Genomic DNA, 12,992 nt, shown 5'->3' on the forward strand with positions numbered 1-12,992 from the left:
AACTAATAATAAATTCATCCATTCATACATAATTAATTCCTTCATTCGTTCATCCATTTGTGTACCATTCATTTTCAACAATGCATAGATAATACATTCATCCACTGATACATCATTCATTCATTATTTCAATTATTCGTTCATCCATCATCCATTCATTCATCTATTAATATCTTCTATATTGATCTTCTATGTAGAAGAGATACATTATCCATTTATATATTATCCATTCATTCATTCACCCATCCATCCATACATTATTCATTCAGGTAACGGATAACAATTCATACATCATTCAGGCAGTTATTCATTTATTTATTCATTTATTCATTCACCTACCATGTCTATATGCATGAAAAATTGCATATAGAGGTAATAATACATTCATTCATGTACCATTCATCTCCATCAATGCAGAGGTAATACATTCATCCATATATATATATATATATATATAAACAATAAAGTATTCAGAGCTCAGATATTTACAAGAATTACATTATGGTCTATTTGAACTAAAGGCATTATTAAAGAGTAATAAATATATAATAACACTGTTTTGTTTGTACCATTGTTCAGTGTTTATTTTCATCTTTTTGATCTGTTAAAGCTGAGCATTTGTGTATCTACAGGATCTGGCCGGTACTCATCGCTGCCTGCTGAAGGAAGTGCAGAGTTCCATATCAACGTACGGTGCAGAAAACCTCTTCCAGGTTTTCATCGATTACAAGGAGAAGTGAGCACATCTCTGGGCTGTTTTTATTTAGTGCACATTTTATTTTAGTTTGACTGTTGATAGAAACATCTGTAAACCTTTCAGATCTCTGAACACATTACATGTTAAAATTCATACACTGTTTATTTGTTGGAATTTCGTTTACAAGAGATTTAGGTGTTGACCTGTGTAACACTTTGAGCCTGTGTGTAATTAGTTATTGAACAGTAGGCTCCACCCACTCGATCTGATTGGTCGATTAGAGCTGGTGTATGTGATTGCAACACCTTTTGACACCAAACATTCTTTATATCATTCCATGGATCAGTGTGTTTTAAATAACATCAATGGTTGCTTCACTCTAAGTGGCTGGAACTACTTTTTTTGGCAGAAGAAATTGTTAATATTAAAAATTATGTTTTATTTTTAAGCATTATTTGCTTTACTTTTGATGTCATTTATCATAAAGTATTGCTTCTCCTCTTCCTTTGTTCCAAACAGAACATCATTATTTTGTAAATTTCTTTGCACATCGTTATGTTTTTGAATAATCTTTACAGGTTGCTGCTGTACGGCCGGTACTGCAGTCAAGTGGAATCTGCCACAAAACACCTGGACAAGATCGCCAGCATGAAGGAGGACGTCAGAATGAAACTAGAGGTACAGATGCAAAACACACACAGAAACCACGCGCAGTCTCACTCAAACATCCCCACACACCTGTTAGCGTGGGCTTGAATGCATGCAGTAATTAGTGCCCTTCCCGCCCCCCCTTCACCACAGGAGTGCTCTATGAGAGCCAACAGTGGGCGATTTTCACTCAGAGACCTGCTGATGGTGCCCATGCAGAGAGTGTTAAAATACCACCTACTGCTGCAGGTAACACGCACATAACCACATGCACACACAAAACCACATACACACACAGCCACATCTACACAAACAACCGCAATATACACACAATCACACAGTCTATGGCTAATTTGAGTCTCGAGTGTCAGAGGTGAGAGTCCAAGTCGAATCTGGAGTCGGGTTATGAGTCAGAGACAAGTCCAGTGGTCTTTATTGTCATTCCTCAAAATAACTACACAAGACAATAATACTAGACAGGACAACAAAACAGTATAGCGCTGTTGTCAGAAGAAAATCTCATATCTCCAAAAAAGCTAACTTTACAGGAGAAGGAGAAAACATACTTTACTTTTAATGTAAGTCAATGGAACCAAATTTTTTGTCCAAGTCATTTTGGGCTGTTTATTTTAGTCCATTCTTCATGAAATTTACACACAATGTAAAGAGCAACAGGCATTTTTGGATCATGCCGAAAACTGATAAACGACAAAAACTGAAATATGAGGTTTTCTTCCGACAGCAGCAATGTATGGGCATCATATGTGGCTACCACTTGCTCTGGTACATAGAAGATGCTCTAGAGGCCTGGTATGCAGAGCTGTGCTGTGCACCCCAACCCCTCTACCAAAGGCCTGTTAAATGTTGTTGTTTGTATGGTTAATGTTGTTGTTCCTTAGTTTAAGGGTGTATGATTTGTGGGTAACGCTTTATTCGGATAGTCTGCTTTAGATACTTTGTAGATGCTTAATTTACTTTCAAGTTACATTCAAATAAATATCTTTTAAATTGACCACAATTAGCTTCAACTCTAAATCTGCTCTAATCCTAAACCTAGCCCTAACCGCAATCCAAATCCTAACAGTAGTTTAAGTTACACTTATTAGTCCCACAACGGCGAAATTTCACCTCTGCATTTTAGCCCATCCATGCAGTGAAACACCACATACACACTAGGGGGCAGTGAGCACACTTGCCCAGAGCAGTGGGCAGCCCTATCCGCAGTGCCCGGGGAGCAGTTGGGGGTTAGGTGTCTTGCTCACGGGCACTTCAGTCATGTACTGTCAGCTCAGGGGATCGAACCGATGACCTTCTCTTCACAAGGCTCGTTCCCTAACTTCCAGCCCATGACTGCCCCTAACCCTAACTCCACCACTGTTTAGAATCAACTGACTTTCAACAGATAGTTTGTGAACAATTTGAACATCTGTAGATAATCTATAGTGCACTATCCAAATAAAGTTAGACCTATTTTTGTTATTCTGTGTCAGTGAGTGGGTTTAGTTAGAGTTGGTTTGTGTCCTATAGCTTTGCCCAGCTGTTATTTGCCTTTTTTGCTGGTGTTAATAAGAAGCACTTCTCGTAGCAAAAATCATGTATATATTCACACACATATATATGCATGGATTGGCATTAAGCAGCAGATGAGTGATAAAGGAAGTAGTGCAAAAATGTCAACTGTAAATTGCACAGACGGATTGAGGTCTCATAGCAGCTTTCAAATAGTTATGTAATAATAGTTAAAGTACCGGTGTGCAGTGATGGTAAAGGGGTGCATGATCAGTCTAGGATGAATGTTGGAAAGGGTCTAGATTAGCCCAGCTGGATGTTGGTGGGCATCAGTGTGTCAGGGAAGAAGCTGTTGCAGAACCTGGAGGTGGTGGAATGGATGCTCTGGTACCTTCTGCCAGATGGCAGGAGGGTGAAGAATCCATTCATTCAGGTTTGTTCACAATGCTGGCGCTTGTGGTAAGAGGTATTGGTGGTGGGTAAAGACTTGATCGCTGTTGTCCTCACAATCCACTGTAAGGTCCTGCAGTCTGAGATGGTGCAGTTCCTTTACCACACAGTGAGACAGCTGGTCAGGACACTCTCTACTGTCCCTCTGTAGGATGTAGTGAGGATAGAAGGTTTGCTCTCTTCATCCTCTACAGGAAATGAAGTTGGTGCTAGGCTTTCTTGGCCAGGCAGGTGGTGCTGAGGGTCCAGGTGAGGTCACTGGTGATTTGCACATCAAGGAAATTGAGAGTTTTTAACTCTCTCCCCAGTGGAACCATTGATGTGCAGAGGAGAGTGATCACCATGGTTCCTCCTGAGGTCATCAATCATCTCTTTCATCTTATCAACATTAAGAGATTAAAAGACTGCAACCCGCTCCACCTCCTCCCTGCATGCTGACTCGTCAATGTTGCTGATAAGACCCACCACTGTAGTGTTTTCAGCAAACATGAGGATGTGATTTGAGCAATGCTGTGCAGCACTCATGAGTCAGCAGTGGGAAAATCAGGGGCTTGAGGTGTTATTGCTAACCCTGAGGTCTCCCAGTCAGGACGTCCAGGATACAGTTGCAGAAGGAGGTGTTTAAGCCCATCAAGCTCAGCTTTCCAATAACTTGCTGTGGGATGATTGTGTTGAATGCTAAACTGAAGTCTTTGAACAGTATTCTCATATAATTTTCTGTCCAGGTGAGTCAGTGAGAAATAAAAGGCAGAGGATATGATGTCCTCTGTAGGCCAGTTAAGGCGATACATGGTTAAGGTGATGCATGGACAGTGATACATGAACAGTTGTCCGGTTGTCCTCAGTGTGGAAGGAAGACTGCTCTTTGTGTTTCCTTACCAACCACTTAAAGCGCTTCATGATAATGGGAATGAGCACTATGGGGTCTAATGTCAATGAGGCAAGACACAGTAGATTTTTTCAGCAAAGGGATGATGGTAGTTGTTTTGAAACACTCCAGGACAACTATCTGGCTTAGAGAGATGTTGAAGATGTCAGTTAGGACATTCGCAAGCTGGGCAACACATCCCCTGAACATCTGGCCAGGTATGTTTTCAGGGCCAACAGCCTTCCGAGGGTTAACTCTGGAATATGTAGTCCTAACATCTAGACTAAGACTAAGGCCCAACCCCGTTTCACCCCTTGCCCCACCACTGATCCCTTAGCCCTCTGTTTAGCGTGTTCACGTCTAGGGTTAGTGTGTCCCAATTTTTGTTGAGATAGAGGGGTAGGGTGAAGTGTTTGGGCTACATGGCCCTCCAAACAGAGGTTTTTCAGAGGCTCCAAACAGAGAGTTATGAGGAACAAATGAAAAACCAGCAAGATGGCTGCGCGAGCGACCAAAGAAATACAGAAATGTGAGAATTTTCTTCATTAAAATATTACGATAACCACTGTATTATCTTAGTTTAATGTTGTTTCAGTGTATTATGGTCTTTTTCTTTGTAACAAGCATAAAAAAATCGCTAATAGCATGCTAATGTCTTGGTAGCTAGCTAATATTCCCATTCCTCCTTAAATAGTCCAGCAGTTCTGACGCATGAAGCGCCAGAATGTAACTGCAGCTCCATTCAAGGTGGAACGGGAAAATTCAAACAAGAACCTGGTGAATATCTGACTTCAGCTTCATATCATCAATGAATTTGGGATGGGCGATAATAAATAATTGCCCCTCTTTGAAAGCGTATGATGCCCTACATGTAACTAAAGCCCAGCAGTGAGGAGCTGAACTTTTTCCTTCTCTCCTATCACTGAATTCAGGCCGGGTCACCTACAGAGCAGTGCTAGTAGCCTGTTTATGAAGCAATGTTGGTTTATTTATTTTTTATTTGAGGGTCCCATTTTGTAGGGCAAGATTTCAACCACTACCCCTTGTAACTCTGTTCCAAGGAGTTAGGGTGACACTTGAAAACAAGCGGTGGGGTAAAAAGAAGAAATGGGATTGGGCCTAAGACTACTTGGTTGGTTTGATGAAGGGTGATCTTCCTTGCTGACTGGTTATTCTGTTCTTCAAACCATACATAGAAATCCTTCAGTGTGTCTGGGAGTCTATTACAAGTATATGATGTCACTTATGCCGTGTGTCTCTGGTGTCTAGAAAGCATCCATATTTTCTCTGTGCATAGTTTCATTGTTGTGCTTTGCTTCTTTGATAGCCTGGGTCAGGTTGGCTCTTACTCTGCTGAGAGTTGCTAGCCTGTTGCCTGACTTGAAAGCAGCATTCCAGGTGGTCAGCAAGGTTTTCCACAAGTCTGAGTCAAGTCTTGAGGCTCTGGTTATTGCGAGTCTGACTTGAGTCAAGTCTCTGGGATTTAAGTCTCAAGTCACTGTGGTGCAGGTACAAGTAGAGACTCAAGTCTCTGAGATTCACCTCTTTAGGCAGTGAGATGCAAATTCAATTCACATTTCAAGTCTTTGAGAATTGAGTCTTGAGTCACTGAGGTGTCCAAATTGAGTCTAAGTCTCTGGAAAGTGGGTCTGATTCGAGTCTTGAGTGTCTGAGTTGTGAGTCTGATAAGAGTCTGGAGTCTCTGAGATGTGAGTCTGATAAGAGTCTTGAGTCTCTGAGATGTGAGTCTGAGTCTTGAGTCTCTGAGATGTGGGTGTGAGTCGAGCCTCTAGTCTCTGAAATGCGAATCTGAGTTGAGTCTTGAGTCTCTGGTTTTGGGAGTCTGACTTGAGTCAAGTCTTTGAGATTCAAGTTTTTAGTCACTGAGGTGTAAGTCCGAGTTGAGTCTCAAGTCTCTGAGATTCAACTCTGGAGTCAATGAGATGCGAATCCAATTCAAGTTTTAAGTCTTTGAGATTTGAGTCTCGAGTCTAAATCGAGTCTAAGTCTCTGGAAAACAAGTCTGAGTTGAGTCTCGAGTCTCTAAATTGTGAGTCTGAGTCGAGTCTTGAGTCTCTGTCATATGAGTATATGTCTTGAGGCTCTGCAATGTGAGTCTGAGTTGAGTCTCTGATTCTGAGTCGAATCTCGAGTCCCTGGGTTGCAAGTCAGTTGAGGATGTGTCTGAGTCAGGATTTAGCTAACGTGATTCCAGTACAACTTTAGTCTCCAACTCAGGAAAAAACACGCATATGTACAAACAACCATACACTTGTACTCCCACCACACACTAATACTGGTATAAACACACACACACACACTGTACTGTGTATAAATGGTGTTTGTTTTGTCAGGAACTGGTGAAACACACCGTTAGTCCCACAGATAAGGAGAACCTGCGCACTGCACTGGATGCCATGAGGGTGAGAATGTGTTTGATACATTTACACAACCGTTCAAAAGTTTGGTATCACTTGCTGTATGAGTATTTTTGTTATTGTACATACAATAATAACATTCAAATACTATAAACTACTCACCCAAAGGTATTGTTAGATATTGTATTCAATATTCCAAGAACTCAGAACGCAAAAGTCAAGGTATTAAATGATAAGTGAACTTTTTACATACAATCTCCACTTTTGAAATATGATGAATTCAGAATATCCATTTTATCAGAATTTCTTTTTAAATGTTTAATATAACAGAACTTCAATGTTGATGTTTCAGAGTCTTTTATCTAATCATTTTAGAATCTCCTGCAGCTCCAATCATCATTCTGGACACATCTAACATGTCTTCATTTTTATTTACAGTTGTGTTCTACCGATTATCTGGAACCTGTGAAATTTTTTGAGATGAACAGATCATAATTTTTTTATGCATTTGCTGCATACCAGATTGGTTTAATATTATGGAAAATATTGATTATAATAGTTGAATGCTATCGTATATATTTGATGAATAAATATATTATGTACATATAGTTTGTATTTATAGGTTCTCAGTTTTTAGAGATATAATTAGATATATAGAGATAGAGATCCTTTTTTTGTTTAGTATGTTTATGAAAGATGTGTTGAGAAATGTTTGACTATAGTTTAAATGGATGTCCTCTTGCTGTATGTCTCTGTAGGATCTAGCACAGTGTGTCAATGAGGTAAAGAGGGACAATGAAATCATTCGTCAGATCACAGCCTTCCAGCTCTGCATTGAGAACATGGTAAGATCAAATCAAACTAAAGGTCTTTTCACACCAAGTATGATATTGTCAAGTAGAAAAACAGATGCGATTTTAACACAGTGGAACCTTCACATCTAGTCCAATTGAGCAAGAGAACAGACCTAGATTTAGAAACAGTCGCTATGTTGTACTACGGTACTCCTCCTGATTCCTCGGACTTTCAGCTACACTCTTGTGAAGAAATAAGTACACCCCATGAAATGCTTTCCTTTTTTGACAAATGTGGGCATAATAGTATTTGATCATCAGCTAAACAGTATGTATAGATATGTTATGTAACAGAACAAAAAAAAACAAAGGAAAATTGATTTTGCAATCATTTATTTCAAAATAAATGAACTGAGATGTCTTTCTTTCTTTGAAAATGTAAGTACACCCCTGGATCCAGTAACTGGTACTGCCCCTTTGGCAGAAACAACTTTATGTAGGTGTTTCCTATAACCGTGTACCAGTTTCATCTATTAGAATACATTTTTTTTCGCATTTTTCCATGCACAATTATTTCAACTGCGCAATGTTCGAGCGGCTTCTTGCATGTACAGCCCGTTTCAAACCCCCCCCCACAGCATTTCAATGGGATTCAGATCTCAGACCATTCTACAACCCTCCGTTCCTTGGTGGATTTACTTGTGTGTTTGGGATCATTATCCTGTTGGATGGTCTTCAGCTTCAACCTTTTTACAGATAGTCTGACGTTCTCCTAAAGCACTCTTTGGTATGAAAGAGAATTCATAGTTGATTCTATGACTGCAAGTCGGCCAGCAAAGCAGCTCCAAACCATAACACCTCCACCACCATGCTTTACAGCAGGTATTCTTCTAAAGAAATGCTGTCTTTAGTTTTGCCAAACTTGGCCCCTGGTACTGTGGCTAACAACCCTATCTATGACTCTATGTCTATCTACGGCCATAGCACGTTGTTCCGGAAGTCCTGGTCCTTGCCTAGATCAATTAGCAAACTTTAGTCTTGCCCCGATGTTCTTTTTAGACAGCAAAGGCTTCCTCCTCATGCACCATGTAGGTCAAATTTGTGCAGTCTTGATGCATGCACTTTTACATAAGTGTACATCAGTGGCAAGAGCTACCCGCAGACGCTGCGATTAAACTTTGGGGTTCTTAAAGACGTATTTTAGCAACTTAAAGTTTGCTACTGAGGTTAATTTGCTGATGTAAAACCAGACCAGATATCTGAGGTTAAATAAGACAGGTTCCTCCAAGGTGTTCTCTAACAGTGTTCTGATCAGAAGGACCTGATTGAATGAACCTGATTTCAATTCGGCACGTTTGAAGGGGTGATATATATATATATATATATATATATATATATATAGTGGTGTACTTACTTTTTCCACATAAGAAAATTGCATTATTGTTTATTTCAGTTATATAAAGAATGACAAAAAACTATGATTTTAAGTGTCACTTGTTAAATCATATCACCTTTATATATCAACACTTTTTAAATGAAGACTTATCTACATGTCCAAACGTACTTCTTCACATGACTGTATGTGGGCTGTGCAATGGTTATGGCACATTTTACGGCATATTCCAGTATGTTAAACTTAACAAATTAACAGAAATAGTGCAATAAAATTTGCAAAAAAAGAAAGAAAATGTTTTTAAAAAGCCATATTTAAATGCATTCTCTGTAGAGGACATGTTGACTTATTCTTACTCAAAAAATGTAATTTGACCAGGGGTGTTGAATATGACTGTAAATTATTTTAAAGTTAGCATGTTGTTTGTTGTTTGTGCTGTGCTGTAATCAAGGAGACATGTTTTTGATTCACATTTGCTTGGACTGCAATCACCCGTAACAACATAGAATAAAGAACATAATATATGAATAAAGATATAATATAGAATATCAAGAACATAGAATATCAAGCTGAAGTGGATTGAAAATTCACAGTCCATTCACAGTCAGTTTAAAACTGTAAATAAAACTGGTAATTCATATTTTAATATAACAGACCTGATATTTTAAAACCCATGTATTTTTTTCATTCTTCAGTGTGAATAGGCTTTGAAAATATATTTCGATATGTACTTAATTGATAAGGTTGTTTAGCGCATGATCACACGTTTAAGCCCTTAAACGGCCAGGACTCACTGGCAAGTCCATAATGTTAACCTAAGAATAACCCAGTCTGCATTGTCGCCCATGTAGTTACTGACTAATAAGTCTTAGCATGTATTAAGCATGTCATGAGGGCTGAAGCTCGTGTGTATTTTGGCTTTGAGATCTACAGGCCTAAAAATAAACACAAACCAGAGACGATACAGGAAGGTGGTCGGCAAACAGTGAACAAGCAGTGCCTAATATTACTGAAGAGCTTGTTATGGCGAAGAATTACAGAATCTACTGTTTTTAGTGTCTTTGAATACATTTGGACCATTGTCTGTTTCCTTAATTTCAGTAGCCAGGCTCTTTTAGAAGAATCAGGTAGAAAACTGAGATCATTAGCACATTTGATCAACTAAAATCATAGATTTGTGCACAAAAAAATGGATTTTCCACCAATTTATCAGTTTAACAAAATGGCACAAACACTTGCAGTTTAGCACAGAAGCTAGCATTGTTCCTCCTACCTGAGAGTTCGGTTCTCAGAAATGTAGCTGAGCTTTTTTTAGCAGATTACGACTGACCAAGCCCAAGCATAGGCAGAGCCTCAGTTAGGGAGGAAAAAACCTCAGCTTAGGCAGATCAGAGGCAACTGGCCAATGAACAGTTGAAGTCAACTAGCTTCCTAAACTATTGTTGAGGTAGCTCAGGTAGGTAGGTAGGTAAATGGAAGGGTTAAGGTTAGGGTTATGGTTAACTCCACCCCCCCCAGCCATGTTAGCTTGGGTAAATCACTGCTTCAAATGGTTTGGGTTAAGCTACACCCCTCAATTTAGTTAGCTAAAGCTAACAGACACTGAAGCTACAGGATACTAACAAGATTTTAACTCGTACATGTGAGCTTCCTCACTAGCACTTTAACGATAACTTCAATAGCTTGCTAGCTGTTTGACTAAGTTCCACCCATGCTGGACCTTCTTAAACCCAATCCGAGACTTTGCTCAGCCTGGGGTTTGGCCCGTGGGGCTGAGACGACGTCTAATTGTCATTCGAAATTAGTTTATAAGCAGAATAATTTGCCGCCTAGTATTATGACCAAAGGGTTTTGTGGGTAATTACGCTTTATTGCTATTATTTTTCTATTTTGTTACCAACAATTTATCACTACAATCATTGGCTTCATTATTTTTTACCAAGTGGAAAATTAGCATGTAATTTTTAGATCAATACATCTTATTACCATACTATTACCATGTCATTACCCACTTATTACTGATCTCTTAAATGCTACTGTTATAATTCCACAGTTCCTCACCTGTGTTCACTTTCAGGTTCACAGTATGATTCCATATTCCAGTTGCTCCACACTGAAAGGCTCCAGAATCCTCTAAAACTTCACCTTGCCAAACTGCCACATATATTGTTTCCTGTGCCTCAGGAAGCCGTAGATGCGTTTACAGCTTGAATGAATGGGCTTGCTGAGTGAGGAAGCTTTAGCTGAACTGTACTGTTCGGATCAGTGGTGACATAGTGGAGGGTAAAATATAAAACGCCATTTTCAATTATTTTAAATGACATTTACTCAGCTTTCTTTTTTTAAGAGTTTACTAACTCATTTGTAGAGTTTTATTACTTACTAGTTTATTGGGTTTCATTCACAATATTGGGAAAGTGAGACACTTTCTGAGAATCAATATGAAGAATCAGAATGCATATCATTCGGTTTTAATAGAGCAGAAACACTCCCATCTCCCAATTCCCAATAAAAATCAGCGGATGACGCCTAACTTTACTCAGGACTGACAACTTAAAGAGAAATTCATTCGATTTTTTTATGTAGTTAAGTGGTTAAGACATAAACAGAGTCATTCAGAGTGGTTTGGTGTGAAACGCTCTGTTCTAGAGAAACCTACCGAGTCAGAATTGTTCACAGTGGTGGTGATAGGAACCAGACGTCCACCTCTAAAAGCAGAGAGTTATTACATGAAACTGTTATCAATTCACTGCCTGATATCTGAAACACTGTTTTATGAAAGTTTTGGCCTAAAATTTGGCTTGAAATCCATTCATCATGGAGGGACACATAACATGCAGGGCACTGTGAGGCAAAATAGTCCCCAAAGAAAACTTATTATTTCAGATTTTCCACTATTTTCCATCATCAACATTCCATATAAACTCAGAAGACTCGTGTAGGTTCACTGGTGGTTCTGGATAGTAAATGAAGTCTATATCTGTGTTGTAGTCATGGTGACCCCTGGTTCCTATCACCACCACTGTAAAGACATCTGAACCATTTCACACCAAACCACTCTGAATCACTGTAACCAGTGAATTCGTCTTTAATCAACTACCAGCTTCGGCGAGGTGGCCAATCAGATTTCAGATAAAATAGTGGTAAATAATATAATACATTTTCTTTGGGGACTATTTTGCCTCACAACATCCTGCATGTATCCCTCCACCATGAATGGAGTTTAAACATACACTTTAGGCCAAAATCTTCTCAAAACCATCATAAAACAGTGTCTCAGTCATCAGGCAGTGAATTCATAACCATTTCATGTAGTAACTTTCTGTGAGGGAGCTTTTAGAGGTGGACGTCTGGTTCCTATCACCACCACTGTGAACAGCTCTGACTCGGCAAGTTTCTCTAAAACGCAGCGTTGCACACCAAACCACTCTGAATGACTCTGTTTATATGATACAGAAATTGTGAAAAAATGTGTGAATTCCCTTTTAATTCCATCCATATTTGAGATTTATATGCCTGCTTCCTTTGGATGTATCAACAGTGCTTCATGTCAAACCAGCAAGTTACAATGAGAGCAAAGCATGCATGCACCTGCTTAGGAGGGGGTTATGTAGAAATGCACGCTTTTCATTGGTCGTTGGAATTCACCATCCCCCTTGTATTTTTTTTTTTCTAATTCAACTTCTGAGTACAATGACAAAGAGGTTAATTCACCGAGATGATTAGTTATATGTGCTGCACGCACAACGACACTGGACGTTAAAATTACTCATAATAAAATATAAATATGAACTACAAATACATATACAGTATACATATGCTACGTTTTTAACACCAGCATATTTTCCTGATTTTTTAAAGTGAAAATTATTTCTCTGTAGGGAATATGTCATTTTTTTTTTTCTGCCGATTTGTGTGCACAGTTTTGTTTGTTCCAACATATTGGAAAAAATAAAACATAGAAGGTGCCAAAACTTTTGCACGGCCCACCCTTTATGTCTTATTTCACCCCCCAAAATGTTAAATTCAGCAAATAAACAGTAATTGTGTATTAAAAATGAGCAGAAATGTGCTCACTGTAGAGGATGTGCTCACTTATTTTGACTTAGAAAATCAACAAGAAGATGGAATTCGGCCAGGGGTGCCCAAACTTTTGCACACCACTATATGTATACCTAAAAAATCAGGAGAGATGTCAGTGAAATGACACTAACGAACGACGGAGCGTTTTCACAAACTTTTCAAACGTACACCA

General features: G+C 39.0%; 1 protein-coding gene across 2 annotated transcripts in view; it reads left to right on the plus strand.

The window, feature by feature from the left end:
* Positions 1 to 12,992, plus strand: part of LOC118798145 (proto-oncogene vav-like) — a 66,696-nt gene that overhangs the window by 27,358 nt on the left and 26,346 nt on the right. For both annotated transcript variants that reach the window (XM_036557497.1, XM_036557499.1), the window contains exons 9-13: positions 633 to 736; positions 1,276 to 1,375; positions 1,499 to 1,594; positions 6,527 to 6,595; positions 7,309 to 7,395. In XM_036557497.1, coding sequence (XP_036413390.1) covers positions 633 to 736; positions 1,276 to 1,375; positions 1,499 to 1,594; positions 6,527 to 6,595; positions 7,309 to 7,395 — 456 coding nt within the window. The remainder of the gene's footprint in view (positions 1 to 632; positions 737 to 1,275; positions 1,376 to 1,498; positions 1,595 to 6,526; positions 6,596 to 7,308; positions 7,396 to 12,992) is intronic.

The sequence above is a fragment of the Colossoma macropomum genome, unplaced genomic scaffold (assembly GCF_904425465.1).
Source record: "Colossoma macropomum unplaced genomic scaffold, Colossoma_macropomum, whole genome shotgun sequence".
Lineage (NCBI taxonomy): Eukaryota > Metazoa > Chordata > Actinopteri > Characiformes > Serrasalmidae > Colossoma > Colossoma macropomum.